Below are 23,129 nucleotides of genomic sequence, written 5' to 3' on the forward strand. Positions count from 1 at the left end.
AATAAAGTAAAAAAAATTAGGGCTTCCCTGGTGGCGCAGTGGTTGAGAATCTGCCTGCCAATGCAGGGGACACGGGTTCGAGCCCTGGTCTGGGAAGATCCCACATGCTGCGGAGCGACTGGGCCTGTGAGCCACAATTGCTGAGCCTGTGCGTCTGGAGCCTGTGCTCCGCAACGGGAGAGGCCACGATAGTGAGAGGCCCGCGCACCGCGATGAAGAGTGGCCCCCACTTGCCGCAACCAGAGAAAGCCCTCACACAGAAACGAAGACCCAACACAGCCATAAAATAAATAAATAAATAAATAAAATTAAAAAAAAAAAAATTAACAATCACCCATAATCCCTACTCCCCACATATAGCCATTATAAGAATTTTGATGCATTTCGATGCATTTCTTCCCAGTGTCTACATATTTTTAAAATTGAAGTACAATTGACCTACAGTACTATGTTAGTTCCAGGTTCACAACATAGTGATTCAATATTTCTATGCATTAAAAATGATCACCTTGATATATCTAGTTACCCTATATCCCACACTACAATATTACAATAAAATTGACTATATTCCCCATGCTATACATTTCATCCCTGTGACTCATTTATTTTGTAACTGGAAGTTTGTACCTCTTAAATTCCCTCACTTATTTCATTCATCCCCTAAACTCTCTTTCCTCTGGCAACTACTTATTTGTTCCCTGTATCTATGAGTCTGTTCTGTTTTGTTATGTTTGTTCATTTGTTTTGTTTTTTAGATCCCACATATAAGTGAAACCATACAGTACTTTTCTTTCTTTGTCTGACTTATTTCACTTAGCATAATACCCTCTAGGTCCATTCATGTTGTTGTGAATAGCAGGATTTCATTCTTTTTTATGACCAGTAATTGTGTATATATATATACCACATCTTCTTTATCCATTAAACCATCCACAGACACTTAGGTTGCTTCCATATCTTGGCTCTTGTAAATAATGCTGCAAATATCTTCTCCCATTCAGTAGACGACCTTTTTGTTTTGTTGATAGTTTCCTTCAATGTGCAAAAGCTTTTTAGTTTGATGTAGTCCCATTTTATTTTTGCTTTTGTTTCTCTTGCCCGAGGAGATATATCCCTCCAAATACTGCTAAGGCCAATGTCAAAGAGCTTACTGCTTTTGTTTTCTTCTAGGAGTTTTATGGTTTCAGGTCTTACATTTAAGTCTTTAACCCATTTTGACTTTATTTTTGTATACGGTGTGAAAAAGTAGTCCAGTTTGATTCTTTGGCAGGTTGCTGTCCAGTTTTCCTCAAACTATTTATTGAAGAGTCTTTTTCCAAATTGTGTATCCTTGTCTCTTTTGTCATAGATTAATTGACAATATAAGTGTGGGTTTATTTCTGAGCTCTCTATTCTGTCCCATTGACCTATGGGTCTGTTTTTGTGCTAGTACCATCCTCCTTTGTTAGTGTAGCTTTGTAGTATAGTTTGAAATCAGGGAGTGTGATATCTCCAGATTTGTTCTTCTTTTTCAAGATTGTTTTGGCTATTCTGGATCTTTTTTGGCTCCATACAAATTTTAGGATTATTTGTTCTAGTTCTGTGAAAAATGCCATTGGTATTTTGACAGGGATTGCACTGAATCTGTAGATTGCCTTGGGTAGTATGGTTATTTTAACAATATTAAGTCTTCCAATCCATGAACACAGTGTATCTTTCCATCTGTTTTTGTCATCTTCAATTTCTTTTATCAATGTCGTAGAGTTTTCTGAGTACAGGTCTTTTATTTTCTTGGTTAGATTTATTCCTAGGTATTTATTCTTTTTGGTGCAATTGCAAATGGGATTGTTTTCTTAATTTCTCTTTCTAATAGTTCATTGTTAGCATATAGAAAAACAACAGATTTCTGTAGATTAATTTTTGTATCTGCAACTTTACTGAATTCTTTGATGGGTTCTAACAGTTTTTTTTGGTGGTGTCTTTAGGATTTTCTATATATAGTATCATTGAAATGGAGCAGGGTCCTACGGTCTATTACCCCACGTCCTCAGCCTGCCTTTTGTCTGTGGAAAAACTTTAGCCAAAGAATAAGTTTAATCAGAGAAATGAGAAAATACAGAAACAAAGGAAAACAGTCAAAGGAGACCAAATAATAATAATTTAGTCATTAAGCATAGTCAAGGACCTTTAGTTCCTTCTCAAGGGCTATAGGTAATATTCTGAGCCACATCCTGTGAGCTGTGTTATAGATACTGAAACCCCCGCCAGGTGGAAGAAATTAACTACATGATGACCAGACTGTAACCATGACATAAGCTGTCACAATTCCAAGAACCGGCCTCAAAAAAATGGGAACAAACCGACCCTGGAACTGAAGAGTAACTGTACTTAAAACAATCAAGATGACGCTGATCAGACCACCTCATGATTAACTTCAAGACGACTGTCAGAGCTGATAGTGCTGCTTCTGTATGTAGCCCCCTCCCTCCACCTACAAAAGCTCTTGCCCACTGATTGTCAGTCAGGGGGAGTCGGCCTTTGGACAGGTGTCTGCCCTCCCCCCACTATTGTTGGCATGCAGAATAAAGTAAACTTTCCTTTCCACCAACCTTGCCTCTTTATTGGCTTTTGAGCGGCGGGCAGCCAGACCCCACTTTCGGTTACATCATGTCATCTGCAAACAGTGACAGTTTTACTTCTTCAGAAATGGTCTATTATAATAGTCTCCAAAAGAAGGAGTTGAAGCATCTTGCAGAAGGCTCCCTCTCTAATACAAAGGCATCATAAAGGCTGGCAGTGGCTTATCAATGGCTATAAGGTTCTATTCAGCTGAGGGATTATTTGAATTGAAGCAAAAGAATAAGTGGGCTGGAAACAAAAGAGCAGGTGAAGAGTGGAGTGTTAACGACTGAGATGATCAGTATCAAATAATTGTTATTTTTGATAATGACAAGACCAAGACCATGATCATGGGAGTGGATGGTTAAAGTAGGGGAGAGACAATAGTGGTCTAAGAACAGCTCCTGAAGGAACCATAGGGAGAAAGTGACAAGAAGACTACACTGGGTAGTCAATGATGTCATCATAAAATTCATCGGCAATGCTAGTTCTGTGTGTGTGTTCTTTTAAAAAATAGTCTTAAAATCCTAACATGTAAAATTCTAAAATAATATCAATATGAGAGTTAAAAGAGATTAAAAAGACCTAATGTTTTAAACTGGAGTTACTATGAGTTTTAATTTGAATACATGCTTGCTTTTCTCCCCAAGTCTGTGTTTGTACTGTATACCGTTCACTGGCAAACAATCTTCACTAACAATCCGTGCTATGCTCTCTCTCCCTGTATCTCAGGGGCTCGAAGTCTGAGGATTACCTTTCCCAGGCTCTTTCCTGGGGGTGGGGCGGGGTAGGGTGGATGAAATGTGCATTCTGCCAATGCTCTTACATGAGATTTGGAAGGCAAATGGGACATAGAGAAATTGTCCCTCCAGCAGCAATGACAGTAGTTCTACAGTGGCTGGCACCGAGCTCCACCACCAGGAGTCAGCGCAGAGGCAGCTGCGATGCTGCTCGCCATTTGCTGCAGCATCGTGACCTCTAGGTGGCAGCAGTGAGTTGCTGAGTTCTGAATTGCACCTGCAATGGCAGGTGCAATGACAGCTAAAAGCCGCCATACTAACGGTCACCTCTCTAGCCTTATCAAAAACTTTGAACACCTATATCCCTGTTTCAAATCCTCATGTTGTTTTGATTTTTCTTTAATGAATCCTAGATGACACAATATTTCATGCCATGTCTGGGTCCAGACCTTCAAAGATGAGAATCTCAAGTTGGTTAGTTGACCTGCCTGGGTTCACATACGGTGATGATACGATTCCAATGCAAAATAGAATTCCAAAGAGACATGGCAAGTAGTGGAGAAGAAATTAACACCCGAAATTAAGGGCCTACTGAAGACAAGAATTTAGGAGACCAATTTGGCTATTGCTGTGGAACCTTACAGTAGGAAAGAGAACTAGAAGAACTATGGGGTGTGTCAGCTACTTCTGACAATGAAGACCATAAAGAAAAGCAAATGACAAGTTCAGAAACTTTACCATCTTGGATCAAGGCATGGTCAGAGACCCAGCCAGCTTCTAGGGCTCTTACCCTTGCAGCTACAATGTTGACAGAGCCAAAAATCAGACCTAAGGTGTGTTGTTGCAGGTTGCAAATTTATAATGTAAGATGAATTCAGAGCCTTGCTGAACCTCTCATGTGAAAGTCATGGCCCTTATTGAGAATTGCAAAAGGGGCATTTTGGAGGATTTGGTTGAATCCTAGTTCTTTGGACCCCAAATCCTCCTGAGCTTTCCTGGCCAGGAGAGGTAAGCCCCTCCTTCCCTGTCTGTCTTTCCTCTTTCGTTAGCAGACTGTGAGAACTCCAGCAGAGGCATTTACCAAGTAAGGGGCTGCCTAACCCAACCAAACCATTACTGACTGCGTCCAGACCATGACGATACAAAGCCCCTTTACCTTGGAAACATAGGAGCCATTTTGTTTAGTTTCCCTGCCCTGTGCATAGAAGTTTGTTTTGAAGGGACTTAAGACTAATGGAGAGAGGTGGAAGACGAGACCTGCTTGTTGAATTGCACGTGGGCTCATCCCCATAAAGATGCACCTCTGTAAGACTCTGGGCTGCTGCTTTTGATAAATCGACAACATATTTTTAAATGTGGTAAATCTCTGCCATGGTGTTAACACAATTACATAAAAGAGAAAGGATAGACATATAAAGGATTATTTGCTGATTTCATATGGGCACTGTGACTTATTTTACAAATATATAGAACACAATGATGCAGCCATTGGGATAACGCTGAACTAAAATCAAGCGGCAATTTTTGCTGTTCTCTGCCACTTCCTATTAACTCAGGGAGGAGGTATTGGGGGCCCAGATGCCACGATGTAAAGGAATAGGATTCTGTGTAAACTCAGAGGGTATGAAGAGGAGACAGATGAGGAGGACAGACCTTGGGGTCCGTGGAGGAGGAAATCAGGTTGCTCCCCAGACCGCTGTCTCTCAACCTGTGATGGCCCCCTGGTTATATTTTGCTGCTCTCAGAAACTGGTGCTCTAGCCCAATCAGCCTGTTGCAAAGTAGAGTCAGTAGTCCCTTTATGTGCCAACTTCAGAAACATCGAGAATAATAGTAATAATAACTATAACTATAATAATGATGCTAATTATATTGTGTTTCCTGACCACATGCCAGGCTCTGAAGTATGAAGTACTTGCCATTATTAGCTCATTTAGTCCCCAGAACAGCCCTATGAGTGAGATATGCTGTTATCATGCTGATTACAGGTTTGTGAAATCTGAACTTGTGAGAGGTTAAATTGCTAGCTAAAAATCACACAGGTAGTTAATGATGGAGCTGAGACTCAAGCGTAGCCCTTTCTCACTTCAAAACCCAAGACTTTAACCACTATACTACTCTGACTTCCTTCTGCCACCCAGGACCTTATGTCCCATACACTTTATCTATTAAACATCCCTCAAATCCATGCACTTTTCCCATCACCATCACTCTAATAATTAGGGCTATGATCTTTCTAAAAGATTACTGTAGCAACTTCCGAACTGGTCCACCTTTACCCATTTTGGCCCTACTTCTAATCTGTTTTCCACATTGTAGCCAAAGGGAAATTTTTAAGACATAAAAGTAATCATATTGCACCACTTACTGAGAACACTGTAAAGGCTTTATGTAAAGACCCGCCTCTTCGGGCTGGTTTTTAAGACCTACACAATCTGCCCTTCGCTTCACTTTTGGGTCTCAAGGGGCCCATTTCCCCGTGTAGCTCCTGTCCCCTCCCTTGCTTTCTCTTCTGCAGCCACACTGGTCTTCACTTCCTCGAATGCACCATGTACGTTTCCTCCATTGATCCTTTGCACACTGTGCGCTCTGTCTGGAGCGCTGTTCCAGACCCCAACCTATCTGTCTTTCCTGCAGATCACAGTTCAAAGGTCACTTCCTTAGCAAAGTCTTCCTGATCTCTAAACTAAATTAATTCCTTTCACTGAAGGCTCTCATTTTTTTTTTTTTCCTTCTCTTGGAGGCTGAGGTTTTATAATAATTTGTGTGGTTCTTTGATGAATGTCTCTCATCCTGATCATACTGGAAGCTCTGTGAAGGCAGGAACCAGGTCCACTTTTACTTACCACTGTGGCTCCAATGGTTAGGACAATATTCAGTATATGGTAGGTGTTCAAACAATAGTTGTTGAATAAATGAAGCTACAACACACTTCCCTGGGGTTTATGGAGAAAGAAAAAAAAAAAAATAAAGACAAGCCTCTTCCAAAAGTCGATGATGTGTTTAGTCCTTTTGTGGAGGATAAAATTGAGCTGAGAGTGGACATTCAGTTCATCAGGCAACCAATGCCAGCCAGACAGCCCTAGGCTTCTGCCTGTCTGTGCCTGGGAGAAGAGCAGCTAAGTCTGATGAGGGAGTTTCAGTTGGTGGGTTGAGTTGGTTGGATGAAAGCACAGACAGAGGGGAAGAAGTCAGTCATATCCTCTCCTCCTGAGTAGCAGGCCTGCAGCTTGGACCTCAGTCTGGTCCCACCCAGGCAGAGGGAGCTCACTGGCCCCACTAGGCTCTGGCCGGTTATCTCCACAAGGAGCTCTGGGCATCCACGGTGAGTGTCACCGTGAGGCAGAGGCAGGATATGTTGAGAGTGATCCCAAACAGCCCCTCTCCAGGCGCGACTCCCTAGGGCAACCAGTGCTGTACTTAGAGATTCATTCTTTGGTCTCTGAAATACGTAAACACAAGGAAAGATAACACATCAGGTGAGTTTACCAGATTCATGTCAGATATTATTTTGATGGAATCCAAAAGGAAGAGAATTTGAAGAAAATGCAAAACTAATCAGTGGAGTGTTGGCAGCAAGTGAGGCAAAGGCAGGAGGCAAAGAAAAACTTCATCCACTTTAAAGCCCCATCCTTCCATTCTGCAAATGTAGAGAATAGGAAGAACTATTTTCAGATAGAAAATTCGAGAAGGTAATTATTATTAAGATTCTTGCAACATAGCTTCGATTATTTGAGTTGCCACAATCCTGTTGGACTTGGGCTTCGTTGCTGGTGAAGAGAGACTATGTTTGACTTTGCTTGGAAACCATAAAACCACAACAAGATAAATTCTTCCGAAGGCTACTAGGCAACCCCAGACTCTCCTCTACACCATGAGAAGGACTTGTGATGAAAGCCTCACAGAGAGCGTGAGGGAAGAACCTGAAGGTAGTTCTCCAGCGTCATCTTAACGAATAACCAAGAATAAATACGATTCAGATGTCGGGTGTCTTCTCAGGAAATCTAAGCCTTATAAACCACAAGAACAAAAATCTATAGTCTGACCAGTCTCCCTAAAATTACATGCTACTGATTTGACAGCCAAAAGGTCAGCCGTTAAGATCTTTTTGAAAGTTGATTTAAAAGGAGCCAGAGGAATGTCCTCATTGAACCGCACCACTTCCTTCCCGGGACCATCAGGGAACCTCCCCAGCCTTTCAAGATAGGTTCTGCTCAGAAAGGTCAGCCGGGCAGTGGAAACCCCAGGCAAAGTTAGCAAGCCGGGGCAGCGAATCTCCTTCCCAGCGCTCTCGGCCATTTCTTTCCTCCTCGACCCCCCGGGAGGTGGACCCCGTGGAAAGGCTCCCGGAGAGAGAGGTTCACGGAAAGGCTTTGCAGCTGCGGAGAGACGCTGGAGGCCGTGCTTCTCCGGGAGGTAGGGAAGCGGGCGAGAGAGGCTCGGGTCCCCGCCCCTGGCTCTGCCGGGGACCAGCGCATCCTGGAGCCGGGCGCGGGGCGCGCGGAGGGGCGTGGCGGCGCACGGGGCGCGCCGGGAACCTGCCTGGGGGCTGAGCCCGCCTAGCCGACCTTCGCGAAGGGAGCTTTAGTGCGGGGGCGGGGGAGTGGGAGGAGGCCTGAACCCCCAGGGTGCACCCGGAAGGAGGACCGCTTGCAGAGGGAGGGCAGAGCCGCCGAGCAGCTGGGCGCAGGAGTGAGAGAGTGTGCGAGCGGGCCCGGGAGCGCGGCCGCGGATCCGCCGCCGGCGGGGAGCCGGCCCGGCGTGTTGCACTCGGTCACCAGGGCCGCCCGGCGCCCCGCAGCCCTGCAACCGCGCGCCCCGCCTCCCGCCACCGCGGCCGGCCCAGAGCGCGCACCGGCACCGCCGCTGCGCTCGCTGCGCTACCTGGAACCAGAACGAGCCCGAGAGAGAGAGAAGGTAAAGGGAAGGAGAGAGGGAGAGAGGAAGGAGAGAGAGAATATGGGTGCAAGCAGCACAAATTGCAGACAAATTGTAAGCAAGTTTGTACGTGCGTGCTCGGGGTCGTGCGTGCTTAATGGGAGGGAGAGGATGGTGATGGTGGCGGTGGTGTGCGTACGTGTGTGATACTCAAGGATGAGGAGAGACGGAGGTGGGGAGCGTCCTCCTTGCATCTCGTGCGTAGATACCCCTTTTAATATCCCCCCTCTGAGTTGTCATTTCCGCTTGTGGCACTTCTTCTGGGGTCCAGTGATGCAGAAGAAAAAGGCAGCCACCCTCTTATTGCGATGGTCGAGACTGTTGCTACTATCAGATGGGAGATGTAGGGCGTTGAACAAATTCCAGGAGCCTCCCTTCCTCCACTGCCGACTATTTTAGGAAGGGCTGGGGGAGGGGAAATGGGTAGCAAGGCCCGGGGCTTGAAGAACTGCGGAGGCCGGGGCTTCAGACTCTACTCCAGCTGTCGCCCTGCGATTTCTGGCAGGCGGACCCTACGCTAGAGGGCAAGATAACTTTCATCTCCTCTCCAGAAAGACACGTTTCAGACAGATTTTGCATCACTGCCGGAGGGAGTTCTGTGAAATGGTGGTTCACAGAGCGGCAGGTGTATGGCAAAGGGCAGGAAAATATGCAAAATAAAGCAGCTGTTAGCCATCAAGGAAAGAAAGCCGGCTGGGAAACGGGGTTCAGCGGGCTGCCTGGGATAACAGAGCTTGGAGGCTGCAAGTTCAGGCCCTCTTCCACAAATAGAGTCAGGTTCAACCCTGGGGAGAAAAAGACACCAGCTGTGAAACCGGTCTTAGCATCCCAGAATGTTCATTTCTGAGCTTCTCAGTTTGGGGTAGAAAACCTGTATGCCTCTGAAAATTTTCTGTAAATATTAAGAGAGTTCAAATGGGTATCTATTTTTGTCTTCATCTGAGAGCTACTTTTCCAAAGAAAGCGTTTGTATTCAGGAGCCAGACTTGTGGATGAGAAAGTATAATAATTTTCAATTAAGCAAAGATTATTAATATGACCCACATCTGCGTAAAATGCTGATTTAACCATGAGTCATGAGGATTGTTCTTTGAGAGGCTTGCTGTTCTCCATGATGAAAAAGATTAATAGGATGGGTAAAAAGTTCCTGACATCACCAGAACAGTGTAATAAAAAACGTTATCTGTTTTTTTCTTGCACTTTTGAGTCTGTTTATTACTTTGTGGCAAGTTTAGAACAAAATGTGCCAGATCAACACTAGCTTAATAGATTTCAGGCTGAAGATAAAGGCACATCTTCAGACTGACTCAGATAATAATATTGCTAGCCTTTGAAAATACTTGCTCAGTTATTACATTATAGCCTCACCTTTATCTGTCTTAACTAATGATTTTTTCACAAACTGGTTTATTTCTGTCCCCATCCCCCACGTAAGAATTTCTTTCCACTTGATTCTTCTGTGCAAAGGAGTAAGGATTGAGAAAAGGTAGTTTATCATTTAAAAATGTTCAAGAATTGCTTGTGCTAAGTGGGGAGGGTGCTACAGTAGGACCTGCTCTCTGATAATTATGCAGCCCACACAGCTACTTGGAGATGAAGGGAGGTGTCACTGAAACCGGATGTAAGAAACCCGTGACTGGGCAAGGTTGGTAGCAATTTCTCCCCAGGGCAGACGGCACCAGCGCTAGATACAGCAGTCACACCCTGTGGTCTGAAGACAGGCGTGCAGGACCCAAGGCTCCCCTTTGAGGAAGTCTGCGTATCTCCTTCTCTGAAATGTGTTAAACGTGTCCTTCCTTGTGGTCTAAACCAGTGAGAACTCATGTGTGGCACGAAGTGCAGTATAGACTCTAGCAAAGCACGGGAGGAAGGTAGCAGGTATCTTTGGGCAAGATGTATACTCCAGGCTTACAAAAAAATGTTCAATCATGACATAGTATCTGTCACGCTGATCAGCTCTGTACTTCATCTTTTGATTACTTCTACATATTCTTGTTCTTCCAGGGAAAGGACCAATTTTTATTTGTTACCCTGTAAAATTCCTGAGTGAATAATTACCAGCACTATTCACTGATAGCCCGTACACAGGCATCAGTAATATTTTTGTATTAACTGCAGGGATGTCCCTCTTCTTCCCCACCGTTTAGCCATCTTAGCATTCATTAATTAGTACCATTACTAAAGGATGAATAGAGAAAAACAATAATTAAATGTAAAATTAGACGCTTATGTGACTCACTCCAGCAAAGGACTTAGATAGAAGGGGGGTTGAAATGTATTCATTAGCTTTTAAAATTTTTGTTTAGTAGTGGATTTTAATAGGAGTGCTATTGGACATATTTAGACATGTAATGAAGTAATACTTCATAGGGTTGTGAATCGGTTTACGTTTTATGGTCTCAGTTCATCGTTTTCAGCTAGAAATGAGCCATATCATCTCTGGTTGTTGCAGGGGCTGGAACTTTCTGCTTCAGTTTCCTAATATTAAAAACCTCAGTTGCATTGCTTGAAGATGTAGCCTTGTGGCTTACCAGTGTTTCTTCTAGTGTTTTCCTACTGTATTCCTTTTTAATAGCACAGATAGGAAACTGCTTTAGCAGGCAGTTGTCCATTCTGCTTAGAGACTGGAAAAGTCAAGTTGTGATGATTCATTCCCGTGCTTTTCACAGGTGTTGGTGTTAAGAAGAGTACATTGTTCAGATAGGAGAATCCCAGATAGCAGATACTGTAAATTCCCTCTGCATCCCGCATGATAAATGCAGCAGATGGTAGTGCTTGGGTATTCTCTTTGCGCCCACAGTACCCTGGATTTCTCCATTACGATACGCAACCTACTTTGTTGTCATATTGTTTGTATGATCCCCCGCTCTGGTACATAAACTCTAAGAGGGGCTTATCTGTCTTGTTCACTGCTATTTACTCAGTACCAGTGTCCTTTACACGTGGTTTCTCAATACATTTGCTGTATGACATAATAAATACAGGAATCTTACCTCTCTGCTAGGTGTGGTGGGTATAATTAGCTGCTTTGTAATCTTAGTTCCTTCTCTGGACATGATTAGAAGATGGTGCAAGGACTATTAATTGGCACACAACCTATCAGTGTCTCCCTAAGTCTCCCTTCCCATCCCTCCCCCTCTCTTCCTCCCCCCTTCCCCACCCAATATCCTGCACCTGATTAAAAACTCTTAATTAGCCTGGGACTAGTGAGATCATTGACGGTGCTGGACATTCCCTTCATGTCCTAGTTCTGTAGGTCATGCCCGCATAGACAGGAAGAGGCAGAATTAAGACTCAGCTCCATGTCTTTTTCAGTCCAGAGTCTGTGCATTTCCCGTTACCGTGATCCCATGTCAGGTGGTTGTTGAGGACCTCCGTACACAGAACCAGCTCAAAATCATCCAGCTGGTCAGAACCAAGCTAAGTCCAAACTCATATCTTCTAACAGCCAGAACACATATCTTGTAAAAATCTCCTTTTATTATCTTTGTCTGATTAATTTGAAATTTTTATCAAATCACATGGCCCTTTAAATTTAAGTATCAGTAAAAAGCAAGAATATCGTAATTTCACAAAATAGGAAATATGTGTGTACATGAATGGTGAAAGCAAGATATTTAACCTTATGTCTAAAAAGGGAAGGATGTTGCATCAACATCTTTTGCAGCGGGGAGGAAGGAGTTTTCTGAGGGTGGTCCTGAAGAAAACTACACGTTCATAGTTTAGTGATGAATAGAGGAAACAATAATTAAATGTAAAATTAGACACTTATGTGACTCACTCCGGCAAAGGATTGAAAGTGAAAGTGATTCAAGAAAACAAAAATAGGTACTGGGGGCTAGGATGTGTTCGGGGATCTAGTTAATATCAGTGGGTGGGATGTCGAAACAGTAAGAGTTATAATGTCTGTGCCTGCAAAATGTTCACGGTCTGGTTAGAGGGAGATAAGACTAACTGGTAAGGATTATAAGACAGGTCTTACTTCGCACAGTGTGGCTTGTTGGTGCTGGAGGAATGGAGGGAATTGCTGAAAGTGTGCTGCTGTGTGAGCGGTGGCTTCGCGCAGAGTGTGGGTCCTGGGCTGGGTCCAGCGAGCCTTTGGATTTGCTCAGCTGAGCGTGGGGAGGGATAATTAAGATGCTGTTCAGCAAGGATGTGAGGGTATGAACTGCAGAGTTTGGGGAAATAGTAACCTGCATAGCTCCTCTACTGCTGAGCTCAGCCTATGGCGCCGTGGCCCACAGAATCTCAAGTCAGAGCCCTGAGAGTCACTCACGATACCCTGACTACCTCACCTCCCACTCCCTGTCTCCCCCCAGTCACCAAGTCCTGCACGTTTTGCCTCCTCAAGATTTGTTTGGATTTTACCCTCCGTTCACCATCCTGTTTCAGTCTCTCATCATCTTCCACCTGGGCCCCTGAGATACCTTCCTAACAGATCTTCCTGGAACTTTGAGCTGTCAACCTCAAATACACCCTTAAAAAATGTACCTAGAATGGGCTTCCCTGGAGGCGCAGTGGTTAAGAATCTGCCTGTCAATGCAGAGGACACGGGTTTGAGCCCAGGTCCGGGAAGATCCCACATGCCGCGGAGCAACTAAGCCCGTGCGCCACAACTACTGAGCCTGCGCTCTAGAGCTCGCGAGCCACAGCTTCTGAGCCCGTGTGCCACAGCTGCTGAAGCCCGTGTGCCTAGAGCCCGTGCTCTGCAACAAGAGAAGCCACCGCAATGAGAAGCCCACGCACCCCAAGGGAGAGTAGCCCCTGCTCGCCGCAACTAGAGAAAGCCCGCGCACAGCAACAGAGACCCAACACAGCCAAAAATAAATAAATAAAATTTAAAAAAAAAAGAGCAATGTACTTAAAAAAAAAAATGTAGCTAGAATAATCTCAATTACATGTGGTCACGTCCAGCTTCAAAATCCCTCAAGGTTTCCTGTTGCCTCCTGGAGACTCAGGACCAGCTTCTGGGCAGAGCACACAGGGCTCAGCCATCTGGCTGCCCCCTCCTTTGCCAGCCTCAGCCCCAGAATGTCACCTGGTAGAGTCCCTCACTGACTGTTGGCAGTTCTACCTACAAATCATGCTGTTTCTTGTGTCCATGCCTTTGCTCAAGCTATCCATCCTGCCTGGAATGCATCTTGTATTTTTCACCTGACTACCTCTAACCCCTTTACCACGGCTCAGGTCAGGGGCTAGCTCCCTCTCAGGACACTCTCAGAACTTCCAAATTGGTTTAGTGCCCATCCTTTGTATCCTTCGTATCTATATTTGCTTGTACCCATGGTTTTGTTATAATATCTTTTCTATATTATATCTTCCACTGTGTTCTAAGCTCCTCAAGCAGTGAGCTGTGTATCATATTCATCCTGTTGCCCCAGCCTTGAACTCTGACGCTCAGAATGTGTTAGTTATACTGTGGAAGTAAGACTGGGTATATCAGCTAAAGTTGGACACAGGCAGAGGAATTCTGAGTTTATTGCGGCATCAAAAGAAAGAGGGAGAGAAAGAGAGGGAGGGAGAGAGGGAGGTATTGCAGGATTACTCTGTTGTGAACGTGAATGTGAACTAGGAGAGGGAGGAGGGTGGTGATCTGCAATGTAATGGCTCATAGGCCATTCTCTGATTTTAATTCTCTAATTCTTTTAATTCTCTAATTCTTGATTGATGGTGGGGGCCACGGCTTAATCATCTGAACTCCAGTGCTGAGCAGGGCCTGGCATGGGGTAGCTAAATTAAAATGAATTTCTTCCCTCATCCCTACTTAGTATATATGTAGCTGCTAGCTAGGTTTCAGAAAGCTGTGTTCTTGCATTTGGAGAACCTAACTTTCTAACAGCTGAGGGGAGCCATTTGTAAGATCCCTTAGGCACGTCTCACTGTCTATCAGTCTTCAAATTCAGGTAGCTTTGGTATGTGGGCTGGTGGAATGTTTTTCCCCAGGACATGAAGGTTGCTAATGGATGCATGGCTCCAGTCCGGCTGGGCTGCAGGCTTTGAGGCATGAGGGCCAGCCATTAGTAATTATTTCTCCTCTGAGAATCCCTGGGTGAACCACCCACTGAGAGGTACCTCTCTAGCCTAGAAGCTGCCAAGTACTGGGTCCTACTTCCTGTATCTTTGCAAGCGGCCAGGAGAAGTCTGTCTTTGCCTTCTTACCAGTCAGTGCTATTCACTGCACCACTGACCCCTAACTTCCTAAGTGGCCAGTGCACCCTTTCTGGCCCCAGAAATGTGCAGGGCAGCAGCAGTGTGCAATGTTTTACATCCTTTTTGAGGTAGTGGTCTAAAAAGATGTTATCAGCTTATTCGTAGAATCTAACTAGATACCAGTATATACTAGTGTTAATGCCATTTTAAAAGTCAGTTGTAATCTGTAATTACACTGTATTACTTAACCAATTCTTCACAAATAATACAAGTTTTATGACCACACATTCACGTTATAATGTTTGATAGCCCTCATAGACGCCTCTTATTTCCTTGCCGAAGTTGGACCATCCCATAGATGAAGGTGGACCACACACATAGATGCGCTGTGTTTTCTTTACAGTCTTGCTTTTGCCATCCTCCCCTGCCCCTGCCCTGTTTCTTTTCTTCACCTTCATCATCATAGCCCAGAGATGAGTATGAATTGTAAAAGTATCATGCTCACATAAGCCCCCTTGGTTTGGTGTCTTGGTTAAATTTCTTTCTCTGGGTACATTTTTCACCCTCCTCTTCTTTCTCTTCTTTCCTCTTTGGCTAACCCTAGGATTAGGAAATTCATGTTCAAAGTACATGTCTCCATGTCAAGATTTCATCAACTACTCTCTTATCTCTTTTTTACCTCCCCCAGTCCAGCATGATGAATTAAACTTGACCAAAGCAGAGAATACAGGAAGGAAAGGGGTTAGAAGGAAAATGTCCTCTCTGTTAGCCCCCCATCCCACCCCAGCCTTCCAACTTACTTTAGAATCTTTCCATGGGGAGGGAAAAGCTAGATCAAACCCGTTTGTCTTCTAAAATGACAAGATTTGAAATTTGGATTTCTAGAATGAAACAGTTTTATATTTATCCTGTTTCAATTCATCAAATTTTAGGAGCTAAGATCTGATCTCATTCCTAAAAAGTGTACAAACACAACAGAGCAAAATAGGTGTGCAAAGCAGGCTAAAATAGCCCAGATAAGAGAACCTGTGAATATTAGGAAATAGAACCGGCGTTTTGAATATAGGTACTTTCACTTTCATAGATCAAAGAAAAAGGTCTAGTTTAAAAAGAAAACGTGGAAAAAAGTGAACATTTCTCCTTTTAGCAACCAATTTTACTGTGTATGTTTTGATTATGTGTTTATCAAGTACCATGAGAATTCCTCATATTTGCCTACTACTTTATAGTTTATAAGTATTTTTACATTAGTTATTTCACTTCAGAAATAAGAGATGAATCATCTCTTCAAATTGAATAAAGATAGCTCTACTTTTTGCACTCAGGTGACCTATATAGATGTTTTAAAAATATTGAACCTTTTCTGTTTGGTTTTCAGGTTCCTGAGTTCATTTAAGAGGACAGTCTTAAAGCAAAAGAAGAAAAAGAAGTGGTTGGATTTCTGGGAGATCTCTTCGCTGACTGCTGTGAGTGCCTGGGATTCGTCCATGACTCGATAGAACTGAAGAAGTTCAAGTATGTTTTCTGGAGGGGCCTAGGGCTGCACTGCGTCAGGCCAAGAGTCTCCAGTGGTGGTTCCATGCCAAGGTGGGACCATGGCAGCCTCCAGGACAGCCTCGCGGGCTTCTCGGGACATCGCCAACGTGATGCAAAGGCTGCAAGGTAAGGGGCAGAAACATGAGGGGTTTTTTGTTTTGTTTTCTCATATGCTTTAAATTTTAAATGCTGACTTACCTCAGATTCTCTTTGGTTTGCTTGAATTTTTATTCAGTTTTATGACGCTGCAGTAAGGAATAGCACCACGATGGCTTTTATCCTAGTGTTTTCAAACTAGTCCATGCTATTTTAAGATGCTGTCTTCTTTAAGTAGAAGAAAGACAGAGCTCCTTTTTTGGTTTTGTGTCTGCATTAGTGTGACCTTAATGGCTATTCAGTTCAGTGTCTGGCTGAGAACTGAGTCATCGGCAAACTGTCTTTCAATAAACAGTGACAATATAGCACCATGATAAGGCCCTGATAAGGATATCATGACCATGGTGGACAAATAACTATATGCTACAGTCAAATAAGTAAACCAGTGGTTTACTTACCCCAGCGAGAAAGCTCTTGGACCTCTAGAAAGTCTTTAAGCAAAAAGAGGCAGAAAGGCCCAGAGGGGTGTCACGACCTGACGAGATTAATGGCTAGTGGCCCTGTGTGGCCTGGAACCCCGTCCTTCACCTGTGTCCTTTCTCCAGCACCAGATGGTTTTACACAAGAGAGTTGACAGTGAAATGTTATGGCAGCTCATAGATGAATTCCTAAGTGTGAATTTTTAAATTCTTTAATATGTGTATTCCTTGAACCAGAAAAAAAAAAGCATCTACATCTATATGAAAATATTGCTTCTTTTGTCACAGTCGTCATGTTACTTCTCTCAGGCTTCAAATGGCTATTTTCAGGATATAAAACTGTCCATACTTAGCAGTGTTTTGCCCTAGGCTTTGTCAAGAGAGCTTGAACATAATACTGTAGCTTGGCTTTTGAGCATGTGACTTTGCACCGCAGCCATCATATTAATCTGTCACAGCCCCACTTTCCTGGCTTATAATGCATTTAATATGCGCACGAGCAGTCATTTCCAGTTAAGCACTTTTCAAATACAGACCAAACTCTTACCTCTGGCTGTTCATGACCCGGAACATGCTCCCATTTATAGAAAATCAGGCTATCAGTGGGAATGGGTGTTTTTCTTTGTCTGACGGGAGACCACCAATTTGACTGAAGCTCCTGCAGTCACGTGACCCCCACCCATGTTCATCTGCCTGGGCTGATTTGTGATGCCTCAGTGCAAGCGGCATTTGTTTCCCATTGATTGTTGAAAAATCGCACTCGTCATTATGGAAAGAACCTGGCTGGATAAAAGACCAGATCCTTGCTGAATATGTGGGCATAAATCTCCTCCATAGGCTGAAAAACCTTTGACTGGGTCTCCCCATTGCCAAGGATCTCCAATTTAAGTTGTACATCTTTACTTGGGTGGATGGAACACTGAACTTGGAGTTCTTTACTCTGTCTTGCCCGTCTTTGCCGTTTGCCTGGGTACAAATGACTGAACCATTTTGTGCCCCAGTAACCTCAGCTTCAAAATGATGGGATAGAAACTTAGGGTCCTTTGCAAAAGTGTGGGAAGATACTTAGGTAATGAAGCAGATTTTCCTTTGAGTGATTAAATGTGAAAATTCTGTGGATAAGATACATATTGACAACAAAGGAAAGGTGTAGAAAGTAAGTTTGAAACACTTAATTCAGAATCAGATTATGGTCCTACCAGCACTCTACTCTTTATACTTATTTTGGTTTGAATGAAAATTCTATTATTAAAGTAATGGTTAGAGGTGAGAGGACAGGGAAGGGTACTGATGCCTCAGTGTTTTGTTTTATTTTATTTTATTTTTTCGTAGTGTAGCAGCATGGATGGACTTGGAGGACATTATGCTAAGTGGAATAAGTCAGAGAAAGACAAATACTGTAGGGTATTGCTTATATGTGGAATCTAAAAAATACAACAAACTAGTGAATATAACAAAAAAGAAGCAGACTCACAGATATCAAGAACAAATTAGGGGTTACCAGTGGGGGGAGGGAAGTGGGGAGGGGAATATAGGGGTAGGGGAGTAAGTGGTACAAACTACTATGTATAAAATAAATAAGCTACAAGGATATATTGTACAACACAGGGAACATAGCCAATATTTTATGATAACTATAGACGGAGTATAACCTTTAAAAACTGTGAATCACTGTATTATATACCTGTAATAACATATAATATTGCATAGCAACTATACATCAATAAAAATTTTTTTATTAAGGTGATGGTTAGGGGTGAGAGGAGAGAGAAGGGTACTGATGGCTCAGTGCTTTGTTCATTTGTTTGTTTTCATGGATGTACAGATGGTTTTGCTTGAGAGGTGGGTGGAGTGGGGGAAAGCCCTGGAGTCCCACCCTCCCCGCACCCTAGGCCTGTGACGGTAAATGTCCTAATTAGCATCTATGTGTTTAGGGACCCCACTTGCAAAATGTGGACTGTTTTCACCCTGCTCAGCCCTCTCAAGATTGTTGTCAAGCTCAGTGACGTAATAGACAAAAGGTGCTTTAAAAGCTATAAATACTGTCATATGGTCAGCTGTTCTGATTGTCGTGGAAGAAAATTGGATGAGAAGGCACAGGCCTGACAGTTTGTTGCAAATTGGGCTAGTCATGCAGATTTGGGGAGGAATGTTAACCGTTTTTATATATTCTGTATTGTATAAAGCAGGTAACTTTATTACATAATGAAGAGACTATAGTTACTGTATAATTTTTTTCCTTTCTAGTATAAGAAAGAGTTATAACATGTCCTAAGGGTACTTGACAAATTTAGAACAATAACCCTTACAATTCAGAAGGAGAGAAAATTCCTGAGCCCTAGATACTTATCATTAACTTTTAGCATCAATTATGTCATGAAATAGGTAATTGGTGACAACAAAATGTAAGGTCTGTACAAGATGCAGCACATCTGGCCTGCAACAGTGAGTGCCAAATGACAGGGCTGGAAGGAAAGATGATCTGCGGATTTGTCTGTTAACATATTGATCTGCTGGGTTAATTTTGCCGATTCAGCTGGCAAGGCCTCCTCTTCATCTCAGCTCTCACTGTGCATCCTACTGAGGCTTTGAACCCAAACAAGAGTCAGCCAGCCAGAGGAGACCTGTCTTCTGCCAAGGGTATTGAGTAACTTTTCTTGCCTGCTAGAACCTCCAAACCAGGGACCAAGGTCCTAGTAAACGGAGGGCTGGCATTATTACCCAGATAATTAAGACAAGTGAGGGAATTTATTTGAGGAACAGGAAATTTTTATTAACTTAAATAGAACCAGAGTTGCTATTTTCAAAGTTCAACTCTATAATAACATTCTTCTAGAATCCTCTTTTCTTTGCCTGGTTAGATAATCCACGTAACTAACGTTTCCCCCCCCCCCCACCCCTTGGGTTTTATTGTCATATCAGCTCCATGCATAACTAATAAAAAGCATGTAACATTGAATAATGGCAACTTGGCTTTCCTCTCTTGCTTATTTAGTTTACAACCATAATTGTTGACTGTTTTTCTGCTTTTAGTTTTTATTTCCAGTGCTACGAAATTAAGGCACACACATAGATTGCTACATAACTTAGCTGCTACTGTAGCAGTTCAGTATTTCACCTTTGCCAATATTTGTACTTGTTTGGGCATAATGTTTTAGGCTGGGATCCTGAATTATGGATGAGTAGACAGACTGCAATGCAGAGTTTTGTTTGCTCTTAAGAAGAATGAATGTTTCTGTAACTTTCATCCATTTAAATATAAGCAATTTAATATTTAAATATTTAAATAAAAGCAAATATTAGACACTGGCATAATACAGGGCTTTAAATTTTAAATGCACATGATTAGTATATACATTTTCTGCTTTTAAAGGCTTACTAAGGGAATCTATTTAACAGGTGGCTTGTGGAGTCTTTTTAGTTTAAAATCACATCTAAAAAAATAAATGTTGAACTGTTCAGATTTAAGATAGTGACAAGAGGTTAAGGCTTTTGTCATTTTTCATAGTGCTTCTACATAACGTTTGCTTAAAAAGGGTTTGTTAACTGACTTTTATCAATTACATTTTTTTCATTTGAAGATCATCTACTAGGATTTTTAGATTAAAGTATCAGTGTTGATTATTTCAAGGCAGGGTGGCATCCATGCAACCTTACGGAGCAGGTGGTAAATGCCAGAGAAGACTCAAATGGGCAGGCTAGTGTGTCACATAGAGATCAATTTAATAAAAAAGAAGGATTGTTGACTGCAAGGTTAAACTTTGATTTTTAAACGTTGTGAATAAAATCAAAGAGAAACAAATGAGGAAAGGAGTAAACATTTACTCTTGGAGATATATCTATGAAATTTGCTAACTGTTCAAAAAAAATAATCATGGCCTTCCCCTAAAATTGTTTTTATGATCAACATTGAACTTTTTTGGTTAAATGTAGTATTTCCTATAAATCCATTTTATTGTAAAAAAAAAAAAAAACCCTCAGACTAACAAAAAAGCTTACTGAAAAGTAGAATAAACAACTATAACTAATGAAGACTTAATTTTCTTTTAGCTTAACATCAAATAAGCATTGGTAGGAAAAATTTGCCATCTTGTGAAGATTCTGATTTTTGATAGTGCTTTAAAGATTAAGTTTTGTTGCTTTGACTTAATGAATCTTCTTATTAAACTACAAAGTAGTGTCAAAAATCCATTTATCATATTTAGGCTGAAATTCTCCTTTTGGCTTAATCTCTTTCTTCCTATAATAGACATTATATGACAGCATGTCAAATTTAAATATAACACAAAACTGAACACAAAACAATGATATTTTGGAACATCATAGTTCAATAAATATTTGATGAACAAGTAGATAAATCATGATCCCTAAATTAAGGAATCGAAGATGAGATTAGTCAAAACATACGATAAAACAAAGAAAGAAACCAGTTAAATTGACTCCTACTTTATTTGCTTTCTTTAAAAAAAATCTTTATCTGAATTTTAATCAAAATTGGGTTTTGACCATAAAATCATTTTAAGGACACCTGCCCAGTCTGAATGGGTGATTGTATTGACCCCTCAGATGTGTGTGTTGTTTTTGTAACTGTCATGCTTTAAACACATTTTTCCTTCCTAAAGATATATTACACGTTCTTATTACTATTAAATGTATTAAATCATTTACATTTGTATAATGCCCTATCCTCCAAGCCTTTCCTTTTGCAGAGCCTTTTATCCACTATGCATTATGGAGAAAGTGCTTGAAGCCTTCAGGATTTTTAAAGGCCTGTAAAAATATTGGCTCTCAAATAGAAAAAGAAAACTGCTAAATCAAAATTCTCAAAAGTTTACAAATGCTGAAATTATGTCAACTACCTTGAAGGTAGAAATTGGGTCAAATGCATGTCAGTGCCCTATCCATTGACTAGCACAGTGCATTTCCTAATATGGACAATTAATAAGTATTGTTGAGTGAATATAATGTAAGTACTTAATATCAGACTGATTTTCAGCGGTGGAAGCAGGGAGACTAGGAGGGTCAACTTCGATAGCTCAGAAGAGAGATAAGAGTGGCTTCGACTAGATATTAAACAGTGGATAGAGACAGAAGTGGTAAAAATCTAGGTATATTTCGAAAGTAAAACCAAAAGATTTTGCTGATGGATTGGCTGTGGTGTGTGAGAGGAGTGAAAGTTGGCCCCTTCATTTTTCATTTGGAAATGAGGAAATATATAAGACTGTTGGGAATAAGGTTGAGAAGGAAAATCAAGAGCTCTGGGGGGACATGTTACATTTTAGATGCCTGGTGGACATCCAAGATAGTAATTGAATGTGACTGTAGAGATCAAGGGAGAAGACACAGCTGGAAAAAAACATTTGGAAATCATAAGCACACAGAGAGTATTTAAAGCTGTGGGATGGGCTGACACCACCCAGGGAATAAGAATAGATAGAAAAGAGGTTTGAGAACTAGAACATCCAACATCAGGGGCGGGAGGATGAGGAGAGCCCCACATATGAGACTGAGAGCTGCAGCCGATGTGGTCAGAAGAAAGAAGACAGAAGGCTTCCCTGGCAGCCAAAGGAGAAAGTTCAAGGGCGGAGTGATCAATTGTATTGATGCCGTTAACGTTCTTTACGTGTGCAGGTTTCAATGTTTATAGCACATAAAAAGATTATGTGTTTTTTATATCTAAATATCAGGCCTGAGTTGATGCATATAGTTTCAAAATCATTTCTGGAAGAATAAAAGAATGGTCCTGTGCGTTGCCCCTAAAGAGTTGCAAGGTTCTTGGAAGTTAATTGGATAAGAGCAATTCCTTAAGAATTAATTATATAAATAAAATTCTGTATTGATGTTGAGCCCAATCAATAATGCATCCTAAGGATAAAATAGCTCTCACTCAGGCCCTAATCAGTTCTCCATCCTTGTGGAGTTGGGGGCCCTGCTATGAACTGAAGGATTGTCCTCGTGAGAATGGTGCGTCCACTGATGCCATTTTGGACACCTGTGTGTGACTCTTGCATCTCAGTGCACCTCCTTCCCTCGTAAATCTCCATTTGCACCCCTTGACTTTATCTTTCTAGACTCGTTCCACATAACAAAACTAAGAGCATTCCTCTCCTGTTTTGGAGAAAGTCTTTATGGAGTCGGTGTCATCTCTTTTCACTGCTTTGGTCATTGTTGAGTTAGATCCTCTAGGACATAATGAAAGTATGACATTCGAGGTGTTTGGATTATCTGAATCATTGTGATGACTTTGGGATTGCCCCTCCATCGAGATTGGTGTGGTAGGTACCATTCCCCAAAATGCTGTAACTGAATTTGGGAAAACTACGTTTGCATTTGGGAGAACTCTTTCAGTCATTGTGCTGGTAGCTATTTAACTCCGCCTGTGTTGAGTCAGACCTGGGGCCGTGGGTTGGCCTCTGTAAGAAAATGAAGGCCACACAGGTGCCTGTGAACTTTAGAGTTTCATGAATGTAAAATTTAGGTAATAGATACCAATAAAGGGAAAAAGTGCTAGACTTTAAATGTCATGTGATATATTCCTGATATATCTTAAAAGCCTTATAGAAACAATTCACACCCCAGGTTATTATTTTTCT

The 23,129-nt window shown here is 42.1% G+C and overlaps 1 protein-coding gene across 9 annotated transcripts in view; it reads left to right on the top strand.

Annotated features, from left to right (window-relative positions):
• Positions 1-15,037: 15,037 nt before the first annotated feature.
• The window catches only part of SYNE1 (spectrin repeat containing nuclear envelope protein 1), a 442,116-nt gene continuing 434,024 nt past the window's right edge, over positions 15,038-23,129 (top strand). For 8 of the 9 annotated variants that reach the window (XM_082474327.1, XM_082474328.1, XM_082474330.1 and 5 more), the window contains exon 1: positions 15,804-16,087. In XM_082474327.1, coding sequence (XP_082330453.1) covers positions 16,021-16,087 — 67 coding nt within the window. In that variant the 5' untranslated portion in view covers positions 15,804-16,020. Of the gene's footprint in view, positions 16,088-23,129 lie in introns of all 9 variants that reach the window. The other variant, XM_082474323.1, reaches the window with a different exon arrangement.

Source organism: Balaenoptera physalus (assembly GCF_965194825.1).
Source record: "Balaenoptera physalus genome assembly, chromosome: 9".
Lineage (NCBI taxonomy): Eukaryota > Metazoa > Chordata > Mammalia > Artiodactyla > Balaenopteridae > Balaenoptera > Balaenoptera physalus.